Genomic DNA, 18,518 nt, shown 5'->3' on the forward strand with positions numbered 1-18,518 from the left:
GGGGAGATACAACACTTGCAGTTCGAAATGCTCCTCCAGCAATGTTCGGACAGACGAAAATGAATGGCTTTACGCTCAAGGATATGTTCTGGTTTCCACCACGCCAGGCTCTATCCCGAACCGTTTCTCCTGGTGGCGCAGTGGCACGTGTGGGTAATTTAATAAGCCATTCCTTTCGGTCGACGGCTGGAACGACGCGATTGAAGTTATCAATCAAAGGAAATCACACAAACAGCTCAAACAAAGAGCTGTAAAGTTGTTGTTTTGGCTAATCTGTTATTGTTTTAGATTCGAACATGAAATTCGCTTAAAGGCGTTCCTTTTTTTATGGGGAAATCATGATGTTGGGATTCGGAGACAAGACAATTTAAATGTTTTGTTTTGGCCCAAATGTTGTTTTTATTTTTTCCCACGCATTTTAGCTAATACTTGCCCAGCGCAGAGATTAGCAAAGTGTTTTGATTATTTTTTGTAGTTTATCTGCAACTGAAACATTTTTGGAACACTAATATATCTCAATATCGATCTCTCGGCCTGTAAATTAATGATTTTGCGAGACCTAAATCTTTGAAGATTTAGGGACGAACTTCTTTTATTTAATTCATTAGTATGTATTCATTCTGTTTTTTCGAGACCTTTTTTTGGTAAAGTAACAATCCAACAACTTGATTAAGGACTCCCAAAGTCTTCCAAGGCAAGCGACTATCGAGCCTGAACAATAAGATCCTGTAGCTTCTAAAATATGTATTCCCTACCAATGTGTTAATCGACACGCATTATACAACGACTATAAGCATCAACTTAAGCAAACGCTTCAGCTCAGTTTTTTGCAAAACAAACCGTAAAGTAAAGGCACGCTTCACCCAGCGTCACGCAGAAAACAGCTGGATCAACTGCTCATCACTACCTACACTACCTGTAGGTGACGATGTAACACTTTACACCTGCCGGTTTGGCAGCCACGCCATGGCTTGCTTGCGTTGACATTTGATTAGCACCACGATCGCTCTAAATTTGTTCATCGTGCACGATTGTCTCGATAGGCCGTTTTTGCAATCACCAACTACAGTGAGTTCGCAGTAGACATTGTAAGCTGGCTTCATACTGAACTGCTCCAGACTGCTTCCGACACAACCGCCTAGCGACCGTTTACGGTTTGTATAGGGAGGTAGCTTATTTTTACACAAAAAAAAATAGTAACAATAATAAGACCGACACAGTCATTGTTTTATAAAGAAAAAGGAAACATGCCTGTACCGCCGGAGGGAAAACAGCAAGCAATAAAACGCTACTAATCGTTCCTGCCATGTAACGAACAAGGGTGACAAAGCAGCAGCAGCAAGTGTGAAGTGAAACAGAAAACAATCAACCATTTTAAGCGTTTCACCCCGTGCAGTCAGTCGCCGGTGGTGGTGCGCGTTCTGTTTGTAAAGGTGCATGTAAGGCTCCCTTCCTCCAAACCCATTCCCCCGTCTGACCCTTCCACCTTCTGGAGAATAGTTGATAGATTGCCGGTGGTAAATGGTCCGCCCTCCCCCGGGTGCTGTATCGTGCCCGATGGTTTGGTGGTTCGCTGGTCACCTTATTACCCCTAATCGTCGCGTTCGCTTTGATCGGTCATTCTAAACAACTGCCGCGGTGCGCCACGACGCCCCGAACCACCGAACGATCGGTAACCCATCGGCCGAAAATGGGAGCTTACTTCTCCGCCGGGTTTCCGGTCGCCTTCAGGCACCGATCAACCGGCAAACGGTCGGCGGGCGCATATGATAGTGGTGGAATGTCAACGATGCCGACGCTAGATCGTAACACTTGACGCGAGTAGAGAAAAGCGCACACACGCGAAACGGTGTGTGCCGGCTGGGCTGTCGCTTTGTACGTGTACGCGGGTACAGATCGCTGAACGTCGTCGTCGTCGTCGTCGTCGTCAGCCCACGATAGTCTATTTAACTTTGCGTCCATGCGCACGATCCGCTCAGTGTTTAGTAACGCTTCCTGCGAGCTAGAACTCGCCCGTCGACTGGTGAACGCGTGCGCGGTGCTCCAACGGACACGATCGAAAACAGCTTTTGCAGCTTTGGTTTGGTTTTTTTCGAAGCTTAATGTTTAAGTGTTGGTGAGGCGACCGGTACAGTAGCGCTTGGCGGTAGTGTTCTCTGTTTCCGTACAAGTGGGTAAGAGGCAGCACTTCATTTTAAAGCAGTTGCCAAAAACGTTACCCCGTGTTTGTTTACAATCCCACGTGTGTGTGTGTATGTGTCAATGTAACAAATTTTGCTCGGTGAAGAAAAAACAACCACAGCCTACTGCGTGCGTGTTTACATGCGCCGATTGTGTGAGGGTGCAAAATGATGAAGCGACACTATTACGTGCAGAAAATGAACAGCCAGGAACGGTTGGCCCACGAATCGGCCGGCACGGATACGGCCGGCAGCTACACGGTCACGGTGCCGTCACGGGTTGAGGTGCCACCGACCGGGCCCACTACCTTTACCTCCGTTCTGCAGCTGCCACCGAAAGCGTCCACCGTTGACTTTGGCACGGTTAACATTTACCAACAGCCGGACCGAGCGGATAGCAAGGGTGGCCGGATGGCGTCGGCGGCGGCAGCGTCGAATAGTGCACCCGGTGGCAAGGGGCACGATCCGTCCTTGGACGATAAGAGCGATAACAGCAGCAATCTGAGCGCGACGGCCAACGACGAGGACAGCGATATCATATCCGAGTACATCGGGCATTACGGCCGGTGGCAGTTCGGGTGGACGTTCCTGCTGTGCCTGTTCCAGATACCGACGACGTTTCACATCTTCTGTCTGGTGTTTCAGGTGAGTGAAGATAGGGCGAAGGACATTGGCTTTCGAGTGCTTAGTTTCAGATAAGAGATAAACCCGGTGCGTTTAATAGTTTGTATCTGTATCAAATCATTTGTTTACGGTCCAGACAACGAGATTATGCTAAATGATGATAATTTGAATATGTTTTATCGGGGAAAATATTATTGTATTTCCTACATAATTTTGATGGTTATGTCTAGTAGACATTGTCTACCTTGTTGGTTACTTTTTGGTACACTTGGTTCTAGAGTTTCGCGGTTAATGCGCTCCGGAAACTTTAGCATAACTCAAATATCCAAATTAATCGAATGTAGTGGTTTTCGAATAAAATATATTTTATTCATAAATGATTTTTATTAGGATTAATGTTTCATCAATTAAAAAGATTTTTGCTAAAAAAACATTTTAAACAAATTGTCCAGTTAAAAGACATTTATTTTAACATTTTGAATTGTATGCAGCAGATGGGAACAATTTGTTCTAAATATTATAAAATTTTAAATAATCAAGAACAGTGCAATTTGAGAGCAGACGGCAGTATTTGATCACTGATATGTAATTATCAGTTCCAGAAGACCTAAAACTTGACTGCCATGCCCAATTTCTTCATTTATTTGTTAATAATAATAAGCTCAGAGTTGTCAAGAAAATTAAAGTGCTGCAAACGACCATTTTCGTTAAAATTGTTATTGATAAGTGGTTCTGTGTTACTAAACTGCGTTGATTTTCGTTAATGTAATTAGGTAGATCTTTTAAATATACAAATATATTTCTGCTGAATTTTTAGACTCCTCATGGTTGTTTGAAATTTCCAATAACCTGTAAAATTTTGAGGTAATTATTGTGACTCCATCTATGAATTTAATGATCATGCTTTAATAAGTTTTCTACGTATGTGATTTGTAAACCAGATCAATATTTATGATCTGGATCATTCCGTTAAACTGCTGCGTAAAAATCACAATCAAACAACTGCCATCTGTAAAGCTTTCCTGCTTTCCCATCTACCACAGCTGCGGACAGGTGGATGCCCTTCAGCAAAGGGATTTGTATTGTTTTGTGAAGGCAAACAAATGCACCAGCCTGAGCTCGCTTGCCCAAACCTAGGGCACTTTGAATGTCAGCGGAACCGCGGCATCAGACCACCAGTTTATAGATGGGTTTAATCTTGGAGCCACGTACGTGGAACGACGTCTTCTACGACCCGCTGCTTGAATGTTAATCATAAGCCATATAAAACCAAGCGCCAGTCCGCCCGTATCCAAACAAACAAACGATAGCGAGTTGATGCATTACGCCAGCGTGATAGGAATGTATCATTGATTTTACATCATAAACCGGGGACATTACTTCATACCTTTTCCTACGATAGTTCTGCGTGCGTGCGTACGTAATTGGGGCTTAAAGAACGGCGCTTCATGTGACACTCAATTCCAATATCGTCTGCGTAAGAAGCAGCAGCAGCAGCAGCAGTAGCAGCAGGAGCCGTACTGCGTATCCTTTCTGCACACTGGAACGCTAGGCCAAGAAAACGGCAGGAGAGCTAGTGTGCCTTCCCGGTAACTTCTTCAATAGGGTGCGCATTAGGCGAGCGGTTGATTGAATACGGAAGAAGAGGAACGCGTGTATCAAGTTTACTCCGGCCCGGTCGACCATCGGCGATGAAACGCCGCCTTGATTGAAAGAATCCAAAGGGCCCTGATTTCGCGATTCACTTCCTGCGATACCGAGCCGCGCTCTGCTCGCTCGACCGAGTTTCCTCGCGTGCCGTGCACCGTCTTCCCGGTGGCGCTGGGCTCAAATGTTCGCCGCTCGGATTACCTGCAAATTGCCACTTGAGTGTGCACAGTTTTTCTGCGTTTTTTTCCTCCCTCTCTCTCTCTCTCTCCACACCACGGTAATACGATAAGCCCAGGGGCTCGCGCCAACCTTCTTGTCGGCAGTGGAGTTTATTGGATAAGAGACTTCTTGTGCAGTGCGCTTTGGTGCAGTTGGTGCTTTGTGTAATCGATCAGATAATGCTAAATTGAATTTGCAATCGACTCAATAACCAATATCGACTGCCTAATGAACTATGACGACTGTCGGTAGCTTGGGGCAGTAAGTAGTATGTTTAGTGCCGGATTCTTAACGAAAGCTCCATTCAAGTCGAGCATTGGGCGCTGATCGTTCAAAGCTCAGCTTTGGGATTGAGCTCCAGTCCAGCAGCACCTTTCACTTTCAATCTATGAGCGCCTCCACATGCGTGTAACCTTGGTTCCGGTGGGGAAAGAGTACCCCGAAACCCCAAACATTGTGACAAAACCCAAACCAAAGAAACCTGTTCTCTTAGTTTGGCACATTTTTTTTTTTTTTGGGTTAGAGCGTTCAAAGAACATCCAACATCCTAAAGACGGTTACCGCGTCCCCGTACGCTAGGTCATTGTCACGCGTGCTCGGTGGGAACTGGCAATTGGCAAGCATCGAGGGACGACCGCTAGGAAGTGGGCGAAATGTTAGCTTCCTCTTATGCTCAGCTCAGCTCGCGGTAGTGAAAGGGTAAGATGCATGAGAGTGGTCGAAAGATTTGTGTGATGGGTGTCGCAAAACGTAGCGTAGCGAATTGTGTTTTACGACCCAAAGTTTGGTCTAATGATAATCGTGTCAAGGTTACACAGCACCCTTGAGATTAACCAAACCCTCTAACGCTCACATTCGACACTTTCTGCATCCTTTATGGTCCGCTATTAGGGGGCTTTGGTGGTCTTTGGGTCAGGTCACGATGAGAGCTTTTTGAGGTACTGTCATTGCCGTCGTTAGCAGCTTTAATCTAGTAGCCAATGGATGGCGCTCAGTGTCCATCGGTCAGGCTTACATTTTGATTATCGATTTTAAGTTAACTCTCCCTCTTCTACCCCACAATTGGAAAACAGGTGGTAATAAATGGCAGCAACATAAATCAGTTTAAAGGTCTGTTTTACATGCATTCCGTGATGCATTAACAAATGTGTTACGCGAAGGCGTTTGGAACACACCAAACATATGCCCGTGATTAAACAAACCGTTTTGCGTCGCTTACCACCCCGCTTACCGTTGTCGTTGGCATGGTGGCGAAGTAAAAGAGACACACACACATACACACATACACCCGCTAACAGCGTTAGGGCGAGTTGGCAAGAATAAATTAATGTCTAATGGCTAATGTTTCACCACCAACGGGAAACCTTGAGCGCTTGGGCGGCAACGAGAAAGCAGAGAAACCAGTCGTTTCCGATCAACCATAAAACGGTCGTCCATCATCTATTCAGCAACCAGCAACCACCGCCGCCCAAGTCAGTCCATTGACTTTGCAACATAATTCGACGGTGTTCGCGGGGTGGTTTTTTTTTTACTGTCCCTCTCCGTTGTGTGTTTTCGTTCCATTGATGGTTGATGCATATTGGTGCATCCATGGTCTTTTGGGGTTGTTTGGACCGATGTTTGGCACCACACCACAAACCACACACAAATCTTTAGCGTTACCAATGGGTGCCAAAATCGATTAACTTTCGTCGTAAAATTGCTCAGTTCATTTGGTGTCCGGCTCGTTTTGTTAGATTGATTAAATGTGTTGCAGCGGTAGAGAAAAAAACGACCCAAAAGGTAACGCAACGATGTAAATTGGATAAATGTACAAAAATTGTGAATTAAATTTTACCACGCAGCATCTCAGCTGGAGTGCATTCCAATGCAGCTGCAGATTAATTGCTTATTTATTCAATGCCGCTCCATTGACAGGTCATCTATTTATTCATAGCGAACCATGTGGTATGTGTGCTGCTCCATATTAGAGTCGCAACGCGTTTACTTTCCTTTTCGATTGCCATTCTTACTGGCGATTTAGACTCAGAACAGCCTCCGGACACAAATGCAATGCGGAGGCGTAAAAACGAGCGTTTTTAAATTACAGTTTCGAGCTATGATTGAGATTTCCGACGCTTCTTGGTTGCGCCGAGGTAGTGCCGTAGACGGATGACGCAAACGATCCTGTTCGTTACATTTGACATTGTAGAGGTAGTGATTTGAATTTGAATTTGTTACGTTGGCGCCATCTATCACTACTTTTTCTACCTTTTTTCTATCCAACAAAAGAGTAAAATCACTTATGAAAGTTGATTGATTTTTGTTCCTTTATTCTCCACACTGCAGGTAAACGCATGGTTTACATCCCCCCCCCCCCTTTTTTCAAGTCGACTTTATCCATCGACTTTCCGCACCGCTAACAAATGCATTATTTATACGCCTTGTTATAAATTTGTTCTACCACAGCTCTTTCAACGTCGCTCCGCCATCGAGACAATGCCGGAAGAGCTATGAGGCACGCGCCCGATCATGATGTGCATATTGTTTTTTTTATGCGTTCACTGATAAATTGTTTGCACCGAAAAAACGTGCTAAAAAATAACACAAACTAGACGGAACATTGCATTCGTCATCCCGTGTCTGTTGCCATTTGATTGGGAGGCACGCGCCACAGGCAACAAAGCAGACCGGAGAATGGGAGCACAGAATTTAATATTACACTTTTTTCTTCTCCATTTTTATTTAAAAAAAATGTTTTCGTTCCTTTACCACTTTGCCCATTTGAACGATGAAAAGCAAAGCTGTCAAGGTTGAGTGAAAATCCGATCAACCGATCGTTCCCGTGGCGATCTCTCCCCAGTTTGCCCTCTGCATCCATTCGTTTATGGTGTTTGTTTGTTTTTTAGCTGGAGGTTTTTTTTGTAATCTTAAAGACTGAACTACATATTTTATCCGTTCGCCAAACCACCGAACGACCTAGACCTTGACTCGTGATATGCAGGTTCGTCGCGTTCATCGTGCTGGCGGGCGACGACGTTTGGGTGAGCGAACTCTTTCCTCCATCGTTCTTAGCAACCGCACGCTGGGAACGTGGGCTGCTGTGCCTTTACTACTACAACTACCGCGTGTATCAACACGCTTTAAACGGGAACAGGAAGGATCATTACCGGTTGGAAAAGATTGATATATTCTTATCTTAGTGAATTGGTTTTGATTGATTTTTATAATAATGTTCATGATCATTTTCTTCCTATGTAAATTATTTTTTTTTATCTTTTAACATAAATTATCAAATTTCCTATGCTGTGCATAGCATATGAAATATTAGTTTTTAATGCATTAAATGTATGTATACACTAACAATTATTTATTAAATATAAATTAGCCATAAACAAACATCCAAGTGACACACCAAAAACCGCGTCTCACCGATTTGTGTATCCCATTCAGGCAAGATCTAGATCAAATTTATGTTCCAATAAAAACAAACCGATCTGACAACGTAAATAACAAAAATATGAACAACACAACAATAATAACTGGCCGCGTGCCGTTCGTCGCTTTGCGGGATTTCCTTTCGCCATCAGTTCCGATTTGGCGAAACGGAGTCAGTCGAACGGGCTTCCTGCATCCTTCGGTAGCTGCTATACTACGCTGAACCGGTTGACCTTACCGCTCGCACTTCACCGGCCGCGCGCGCGAATTCTAGCGTTACCCAGCCTCGACCAAAGCCAACGACGCACTTGTGCGTCACCATCTCGTCTGATCCGTCGCACAGGTCAGTCGAAGACCGCCGGAATCCCTTTCGGTACTGCAAACGGGACCGCGGCGACCCTGGCTCGAGTGCCGGTGCGTAGCATTGAAAAAGTTCAGTCCCATCGCGGCGGTGCGATCTTTCTTTGCTGGCGAGGTAGAACCGGAATCGGAACCAAACAGTGGAGTGGAAGTGGCTTTTTTTTCTTCTGTTTTTGCACAAACCGATTCTGCCCGCGGCCATGTGTGCGGTGCGCGTGTGGTGCGAACTTGCCGATCCGCCGGCTTACATAGGACAAACATGTAAAAGCACTTGAAGCGTATGGTACGTGAAACATTGTTCACTAATGACCGCTAGAGAAGGCTTAAGCCGCTCTCTCTCTCTCTCTATCTCTCTCTCTGTGGCATTCCCGTCCCATTGATACGCAAAACTCATTGCGTAGGGAAAAAATGTCGCACCGGTTCACCCATTAGGGGCGTTCTAGCTACCCGCGCGCCCCGGTAGGTGGCGATTACGTACGGTCTCGATCCTCAAACCCGGTCCAACTGCTGCGTCGTATTTTCCACCTACTGATGCAACTTCCTGGCGCTATTTCAATGTCTCAATCGAAACAATTTCTAGTCGCACTTGCATCGAGCCGTACCGCGAGCAAAGGCATCGCTAGATCGACGATCCTTCCGGAATGTTTCGCGATCATCGTGCAATCATGCAATCACCTCGCGCTGGCCGTGGTTTTGATTTTTACGCATGCGTTAGAACATATCAATATTCATTCGAGGTAGAGTTATGGCAAATCACAAACCACTTCGTAAAGGGGCGTCTATAGATGGGGACGCCACGTTTTTTTTTCATTTGCTGGCGCAGCTTCTTGTGCGCAACTAGCTGGTTTATGACCCGCGACGCGCATAGACCAGCCCGGCGGCGTTTGCAATATAATTATCAAACGGTGGTTGTAAGAAGGTTTATGAAAAGTCTGTTCCAGCAGTGCTGACGATAAGGTCAACGATTTGCATTGCTTACCGGCTACATACGGCTGAAGGCGTCGAGTGATGGATATAATGTTTTTATTGCAGCTCAAAAGGTTACTTCCCGTTTCATGCTTCTACACTTCCTTGCTACAATTGAAGCTTTTTTTTTGTTAATTGAAGTCTGATTAGATCAATCATAAAAGTGGAATCTAGGCAGCAAAAGTGTATTTTGAAGAAACGATAAGCCGCCACATTCAAAACAATATTGATCGATGGAATAACAGCGGTTAAAAAACAACATTTCTCATGAGAGATCTATGATTTATTTATAGGCAAAGTTTAATTGAGTAATTGGAACGCCAAAGCATTTTTGAAAGAGATGTTTGTATGTACCTAATTTGTATCGATAACTGGAAAGCTAATGTACAGCATTAAAATTGGGGTTTTAAGTATTTTGAACGTGGTATACCAACATAGAATAACACGTGTTTAGGACCAAACTATTATCTAATGTCGCTGGAGAATAGTCGTCGATTTAGCCACTCATTCACTCAATGTGCTAAATTATTCATAAATGCGCTATCATCGCACCTATTAACGGCAACGCGTTTTGAGCCGTAAATCAAAACCAATTTAAACGTCAATTTCATGGCGCTCCCAGTGGGCGCCGCTCCTTCAATCTGAAGTTCTCGCCATTTAATAAAGCTTTTTTTCGTCCCAATAAACTACATTCAACATCACTAGAAATGTAGCGGCGAACCCTTACGCGTGAAGAATTAAATTAATCTCGGCAGAATGAGGCTTAGGAACATTTCTTTGCTAGTGGAAGTCAACTACAAAAAAACAACATAGAAACAGTAGATAAAGCCACTCACGCTCCCAATCAATCAATCGTTTCCCACACACACCCGGGCGAACCTTACTAATGATTATACACCAATGGGGCTGTGGGGATTAATTGTGCGCTGCTAGTTTGTGGTCCTCGCACGGTGCGCGAAATCAGGAAATCGCGAAACCAACGACGCCCGCGGACGACGGCGTCGCGTCATCCAACCACCCCCTGATATCTGTTTCTGTATTCTCACATACATTACGAACCTTCCAGCAGCGCTGCGCCCAAGGACGCCAAGGACGCCGCTCGTTGGCGGCGACTGGCGCACACTGTAAATCGAGGTGCAAGACAGGTTATTTTTACACCCAAAGCAGAGACCCTGTATAACAGTCTTGCTCTAAAAATAGAGCTCCTCGAGCTTGTGGCTCTCCAATGACTTTCGATCCCGTGGTGTCTCGAATATTTAACCAATGTTACTCTCACATCCGCCGCTGCAAATAGGATAACGCTGCGCGCCGATTTATGTCGCCTGTGTACTTACGGAACGGGTTATCCTATCTGCACAGGAAATAATCGATCAGTTTGCACGGAATGGTGTCTGTAACAGTGGAGAAGCAGGAAGAGGAAGCGGTACGTTCAAGATATGATCCGGCAAGCTCGATAAGGTGCCAAAAAGTGTATCATACCACTTACTGCACTCTTGCATGTTCGGTTGTCGGTGTTTGCTTCGCTCGATCATTGCTTGTCGGTAGAGCAGCAGACAGCAACAGCGGGGAGCAATAGATAATCACACCCGCGCCCACACTGGCGCATTTACACTAACGCATGTGTACCATACAACTTAAAGGAAGCTTTAACACCACGACCAAGATGACGGATTGACGGTTGCGAGATAGGAGATAATTGAGTTCTTTGCGTTAAATTAAATCAACACATTAAATCCGATCCAGATTGCTATTGCGGCGAACTAAATGTATGGAGAAAAAAATCATCGCATTCAAGATCGGGGGATCGGCAAGAAACGGTGGGCTGCTGGTACACCTCCACTTCCACACATTGTAAGAAATGGCCGGCACGCGAACATACTGGCAGTGCAGAATTCCAGCACCGGCATGTTGTTCCCAGCGACTGCTGCCCTTTAGTGCGCCGGCGGCGTACGCAAGCGGTATGAGCGCGCGCCCGCGGGCGTGCCTCCTTCGACACATGTTAGGAAGCTGCGAACAAGCCCAACGAACCTTCGATCGACTGGGCCGACCGTGACCTTGCGCGGATAAAGAACACAGTCCAACCGCCTGTGCACGATGTGCGTTTAATCACGAGTACACGAGCGTGGCGGTGCATTGGCGCAGTTAGCAGCTTAGATGCGTAGCAGCTGCGCATGCTGGTCCGGGCCGTGCTGTCGCACTGATCGACGCACACCGTTCGGCAAAGGTCACCAATGCAACCGTGTTGATGTTTTGATCCACTTGGCAGCGAACATTATGGTTGAACTCATTAATTGGTTATCGTATTGCGAAGAGACAATGCGAAGAGTACGATCGATGCGGGGTGTGATGCCCTCGATTATGCATAATGCCTTTTTTTATTGCCCTTTTAGATGATAACATTCCAAGCGTCACTTTCATGAAAAAAAACTTGCAAACTACTCAAACGACTCAAACGGTAATGTCCTTGTGATTTAGCTTTTGGAGAGGAAGCAGAGCAACAGAATCGAATCCATTTCACGCGGCAAAGGTCAGGGTTTTGGCAGTGTTACTTCGTTACTGATTCAGTCTATAATTTTGAGCAATAAAATAATGTCGACAATTTGTAACGCTTAAAACAAGCAACAAAAGCTTAGGTGTTGACAAATTTGTTGCCTTTTTGTCGCTGTTGTGGCCACGCGCCTTCTAGTAAAATCACGCAAAAGCTATTAAAGGATAGAAAATAGCAGCACTCGATATCCATATCGAGCGACAAATGGAGAAGGGGAGAAGAATAAAATTAGCATAATAAGCCTACAGCGACAACGACCGTGCAGTTCTAGATCGTTAGAAAAGTCTCAATTAATAGTCGCTTAACGTCATGCAAATGAAAACATGCACAATGACTTGTGCTTCTACATTCATTTGCCGTTAGTAGACCTGTGTACTTATGGCAGTTTATGTGAGATTTATTATAGTTTCTATTATGTACGGGCTTATGTTTTGTTTAACCTAACTTACTAATAATTTACGCTTTTCCTTCTCCTCTTACATACTGATCCTCCCCGGTCGTCAAACAGGCCGCCACGCGAGACTTTTGGTGCGCCCGGCCGGACCATCTCGCCGCCATCCCGCTGGAGCTGTGGCGCAATCTCACGCAGACGGCCACCGCCAGCCAGTGCAGCGTTCGGGCCGCACCGTACGAACATCTGACGGTGGACAGCATCCTGGACCACTTCCAGGGTGCAGCGTCGAACGCGTCCGAGGGCGAGCTGGAAATGGCCTGCAGCAGCGGGTACGAGTATGACGATACGATCTACGGCCAAACGATCATTGCCGAGTTTGGGCTGGTCTGCGACCGGGCCCATCTGATGAGCATCGTGGAGATGTGCTTTCTGGCCGGGGCGGCCCTCGGGAGCGTCGGCAGCGGGTGGATTTCCGATCAGTTCGGCCGGCGGCACACACTGATGGGCTTCGCCCTGCTTCAGGGTGTGACAGGTAAGGCCAGGGTCCAGCACAGCGGGGCAATGGGGACACACATCACACATCACTTTCCAAACTCCAACTCATTTCAGCTTCCAGACAGAATTAGTAACAGTAGCTCCGTACGTGCCGGTTTGCCCGCTCGTGCTATTGTTTTGCATGCCTGCAAACACCAAATTACACGCTCAATTACGATTGCAATTGTACGAGCACGCGGTACGGCGGGCGAATGGGAGGGTGAGAGACTTTAGCGTGCCCCAGCGAACGCTCAACTTGTCCGTTACGCTCAGCGACGGACCCAACCGACGGCATCTCGTGGGTCGCGTATCGATTGTCTGGATGGAGGATAATCGTTAGCTTTTTCGGTGGTTGAAGCAACCCTTGTGCGTGACGCAAATGGTGCCACAATCGAGTGGGGACGCGCAATTTGCTTACCATTATCAGCAGTTTTTTAAAGTGGATTTGTTTACTTTGTCAATTGGTCATGAATACACCTTTAGGTGGAGGCCTACAACCAGCTCTACAAGCACGCTATCTTATTTGCAGTTGGAGACAAAGATGATGTTAAAAGAGATACAAAACGTTCCATTCAAAGTTGATTTCGATGGCAATTAATCCTTCCTAAATTGATCGTTAGTAAATTCGTTTGATTTTTTTTCTCTCCATCATATCTACTTCAACTCTCGACCGTATCATCTACCACCCACCCGTTAAACGGCCTTGGGTAGTTAAATGATTCATTCACGTGCTATTGCAACGAAATGGAGGGAAAACAATTTTCTCCCAAGCGCACGATCGCGATTTATGGGTGAAATTACAGTGCAAAGGTACGAGCAGTTGTACACGACAAATTCTTCGTAAACTTACGACCGGCAAGAATGTCTAAGAACTGAAGGCATACTAAACTTTGATTCGGCACGAACTCGTGAGACTGTGGTATTCGAACCGGAACTGAACTGACTAAGCACAGTATCAAAGCGGTGGTTTAGATTTGATGGTACAGCGTACAACTGTTCAATTAATTCAGTATAGTTTTTAACTATTTAAACTTGTAGTAATCATAAAAACACTAAACCAACACCAAAATGCTCTCCCAAAGAACCGTCGCAGGTACGACTACAGCTACAGCTACGAGCCCAGAGAACTGATTAGTCATGGCATCCGACTAGTCCGTTCGCAATACGTGCAGTTATGGCATTTTTACGATCGAGCGTCTTCCCTATCATTCATGAACGTGATGGGGACCGTCGTCAAGTGGTAAAGCAATACGACTATTACCCCCTTCGCATTGAGCCGTAACTCTTCATTTGTTCAAGAAATTAGCATCTTCAATTATGATGTTCCCTCGGTGACATTATTTGGCAGTTTGATGGACAATCGTGGTTTATTTTTTAAATCGTTTGCTATAAAATAAAAAACGCTTTAATATGCAATGAAGTGGATGCTTTTGCTGAGCTCGTGTAAGCAACTAGCTCATTAGACGCTGAATCAATTGGACTTCGTGAACATTAACTGAAGCTAATTATAGAAGGAGGTTACCATCAACAACTAAACCAATGTTAATGATACAAACGTTATTTAGATCACTTAACCATTATGCTCCAGCAAGAATAGACACAAGGAAGTAAACGTCACTCTCCGCGCTACACCGGAATTCCTAAACATACGTCTGATCACTTCCGCTCATGAATGTCAGCCAATGCAAACCTCAAAACCCACACAATTCCCAGCCAATAGTTACAACTCATTAGCATCGCAGCGATGGAGAGGAAAGGAAAGCGGAACCCCCCCCCCCCTCTTTTGCAACCCAACATACAAACAGATCCATCACGCAAGGACCTCGCTGTGACATAAACAATTTAGCAAAAATCAATCATCCCGACTAATTCTTGGCGGTTTGCTCGCTCTATCTCTCTCTCTCTATCTCTCTCTCTCTCTCACTCTTTCTTTCTTTTCCACAGGTCTCGCGCTCGGATTCGTGACGTCGCTCGAGCTGTACATGGCCCTGCGCGTGGTGATCGGATTTGCCTCGATGTCGGTCGCGGTGGTCAGCTTCGTGCTGGTGGTCGAGCTGGTAAGCGGCCGGTACCGTACGATCATCGGCATCCTCAACATACTTCCGGTGGCCTTGGCCTACATACTGGCCGCGGGTATCGCTTACGTGGCGCGTGACTGGCGCACCATGCAGTTCGCGATCACGCTGCCCGGGCTGCTGCTCGTCACCAGCTGGTACTGGTGCCCGGAGTCACCCCGCTGGCTGCTGGCCAAGGGTCGGCTCGACGAGCTGTGCCAGCTGCTGGAGCGGGCCGCCAGCACCAACCATCTGCAGCTGCCCGCCAACTATCGGAAAGCACTGCAGGCCGAGGGTGAGGACGCTAACGGCGGGCAGCCGGAAGCCGCCATCTCGGTCGGTGACGTATTCCGGCGCAAGTTTATCCGCACCACGCTCGTCATGATCGTCGTCTGGTTCGGGATCATACTGATCTACTTCGGCATTACGCTGCACCTGAGCAATCTCGGTGGGGACATCTATTTGAACACGGTACGGTGGAGACGGGGGAGGGGGGGGGGGGCAAAAACGCAAGCGTGCCCTAATTTACGCGACCTGCATCTTCCTTGCAACTACTGCTGTGCCTGTTTTCAACGCAATTTTCTCTCGCCCTTTTTCACCCCCCCACCACAGGTCATTGCCGGTTCGGTCGAAGCGATTGCCATCTGTCTCAGCATCGTGGTCGTGCTGAAGCTCGGCTTGCGGATTAATTTATTCCTCTACATGGTCGTGGCCGGATTGTCCTGCATCGTGATGAACTTCGTGCCGGATGGCAACCTCTGGCTGATAATTACGCTGGCGATGGTCGGTGAGTGAGGGTGCAGCGGGTGGTGCAGCTTATGCAATTCATCAAGCCATGCTGCTGACGGGGGCGTACTTGCCGGGTGGAATTCCCCCCTCAACCGGTTCGGAGAATTTGGCTCACACGTGTGAAGATGCAGATTTCGCCTTCGTTCGGCCCTTGAAGCGCTCTAAATTTAGACTCCTTCTGTCACTCCCCCTTCCGGGGTCCGGGGAGAACACGTTCTCGCAAATTTGACAACTTTCGTGCCGCACCGTTCCGTACGTAGTCCGTGCTCTTTGGACATTTTCAGGGAAGCTGCTGATGATGATGAAACATTATTCAATTAGTGTTGCGCTCAACTAGTGTCACTATGTAGTGCCACCGTTGCTTGAAACACTGCACACTGTGCCCTGAGCGCTCTGATTTACTCAAGTGTTATCAATTTGCTGCCGCCTCAGCCGCCGAAGGGATAGCGCCAAACCGCAGTCAGCTTTTGTATCAGGCGCGCTCATTCTGTTGGTTTTATCGCTACATTGCTGCTTCCTCACACTTGTTCTTTTCTCTTTCTTTTTTTTTTGGCTTTCCTTACCAGTCAAGTGCTGTGTTGGAGCGTGTAATGCCATCATACCGACGTTTACCGCCTACCAGTATCCGACCACGATGCGCAACCTTGGCGTTGGGGTGGGAAATTTCGCTGCCGGTGTGGCCCTTATCATCGTACCGTACCTGTGGCTGCTGGTGAGTTATGGTCGCGCATCTGCATGTTTAATCGCATTCCAGCTCCCTGTTACGGTCCGGGGGTAACAGCATTACCAAGCCAGACAAAGCTGACAGAGAAAGGTGGATTGGCGTTGCCACTTTAAAGCGTTTACTGATTGTGCCGTTTGTGCTCGGGTTTTTTCCCCCACCCACACAGGAACACGTTGATCAGTACCTGCCGATGACGATCATGGGTGTGTTCAGCATTATCGGTGCCCTGTCGCTGGCCATCCTAAAGGACAAGCTCAGCCCAAAGTATCGCCAACGCAAGCAGGCGAAGCAGGCGTCGATCTATCAAAATGCCGCCACCATCAACGGTACGAAGCACCACGCGGCGATGGAAAACGACGATCCGAAACGGTAAGTGAGCGCGTTACGTTCGCAATAACGCACGTGAGTTCTACTGTAACGCTACGCGGTAACGATTGTAATGTGCTGTACCGATTGTCTACCTTTAGGCGCCTGGGTTCACACTTCCCGCACAACACGGACGATGGGGCCGGCATCAGCAACATCGGATTTGCGCAGAACGAAAGCATCTTTCTGTAAAGCTTTACAGTAAGACATGCTCTCTCTCCCTCGTTTTCTCTCTCTCTTTCTCTCTATTAGTAAATAATAGCGGGCAGGGGATACAGTTTTCTGTAGCAAGTTCTAATGCAGCTAGTTAAATAGATGGTAATACAATCGGACTAGCGGAGCAAGTAGAATCAAACCATTGGGAACAGATTTCAGCACACAATTTAAAGCTAGTATTTAAATTTAGATGCAAAACATTCCCATAACGATATGCATTGATATTATTCGTAAGTAAGCGATTAGTAAGGCGAATCGCTCGCAGCTTGAGCATACAGCATTCATGACAGTATTTCGAACGGGTCAGGATTTGGTGTACAAAAGCCCAATGGGAAGTTAAAGGTTTCATGGCGAACCATAGATCCAGAACCAGTTTACCGAGCGCACATTGGGAACATACACGATCGCAACACGAACAAAAAAACGGCAACATGTGATAACAGATGCTACAACCTTCCGGATGAGGCACGATTTCATCAACCTACTTTATTGATAGTTATTGTAAGATATTTAAGTACTAAGGACATCTGCAGCAGCAAGTATTATTGCAACCTTCACTACCTTTAGGGCAAATAGGTACACAGCAAGTATTAGGCAACTCCGGGCTCTGCATAAGGGTTATGCAAGATAGCTAAAGTAAGTGCAATATAACAGTGTTGTTGAACACGTTAGTGTAGTTTCTACCTACTGCTACTGATATTCAAACCTGCTGGAATAAAGTGGATTGTTATTGAACTATTTCTGTAACTGTTCTTTTTATATCTGGAACTGTGGAACTCACATGGGCAAGAATTAAATTACAGCATAACACAAACTTAAATAAATAGTAGCCTTTTTTGGATTTTTACAAAAAAAACTGCTTTAATAACAAAGCAACATCTGATACTCCCCCAGTCTTCAATAGATTACCAACACTAATTGATCGACCGACAAGATCGCTAACGCTAATTGATATCGCATGCATAGATCTGTCATTGATGAAAAAAATGAAAATAATACACACCCATACTGCCTAGTGTCTCGTGCGGGTGAACAATAATCCCAAGCCAACAGCGTAACTACACCGATCATAGCACCTTGCTCCGGAATCCAATTCGGCCTCCAACTCATTACCCTCCCGGGGCCGTTCTGCAGCTAAGCAATTTTGCTCCTTCCGTCCCAGTCTGGCCCACGGCTTTCACTGCATTTGACCCACATTGCATGGGATGCATAATCCTGAACGTAAATGCATGCGTGTTTATACTCACACACACATGCACACACCCACATCTTACAGAGCACCGTCTGGGATTGGCAGTTGCGTACCACATTCGAGCAACTGAGGATATGAAGGTACCGTGAAGAGGTGCGGGCAACGCAATGGAACCCGCCGGGTGCAAATCCAACGTGGCCCTTGTACGATCGAGGGGTACAAGGTGTCGCTTTGCGCAATACTAAACCAGCGTAAGTGCGTGCCCCATGAACAAATTGAGTACAG

At 46.4% G+C, this 18,518-nt stretch overlaps 1 protein-coding gene across 1 annotated transcript; it reads left to right on the forward strand.

Annotated features, from left to right (window-relative positions):
• Positions 1-1,050: 1,050 nt before the first annotated feature.
• On the forward strand, positions 1,051-17,663 carry LOC121587714 (organic cation transporter protein). The gene is made up of 7 exons (XM_041904775.1): positions 1,051-2,825; positions 12,473-12,890; positions 14,837-15,417; positions 15,559-15,733; positions 16,302-16,447; positions 16,626-16,828; positions 16,927-17,663. The coding sequence occupies exons 1-7, from the start codon at positions 2,349-2,351 to the stop codon at positions 17,015-17,017; spliced, it is 2,091 nt and encodes a 696-aa protein (XP_041760709.1). The 5' UTR covers positions 1,051-2,348; the 3' UTR covers positions 17,018-17,663.
• Positions 17,664-18,518: the final 855 nt, after the last annotated feature.

This window comes from Anopheles merus, chromosome 2R (assembly GCF_017562075.2).
Source record: "Anopheles merus strain MAF chromosome 2R, AmerM5.1, whole genome shotgun sequence".
Taxonomy (NCBI): domain Eukaryota; kingdom Metazoa; phylum Arthropoda; class Insecta; order Diptera; family Culicidae; genus Anopheles; species Anopheles merus.

Coding starts and splice junctions, on each gene's coding strand:
- LOC121587714 (XM_041904775.1), top strand. CDS start 2,349: ATGATGAAGCGACACTATTACGTGCAGAAAATGAACAGCCAGGAACGG. Junction 2,826..12,472: donor TCTTCTGTCTGGTGTTTCAG/GTGAGTGAAGAT, acceptor GTCGTCAAACAG/GCCGCCACGCGAGACTTTTG. Junction 15,418..15,558: donor GGGACATCTATTTGAACACG/GTACGGTGGAGA, acceptor CCCCCACCACAG/GTCATTGCCGGTTCGGTCGA.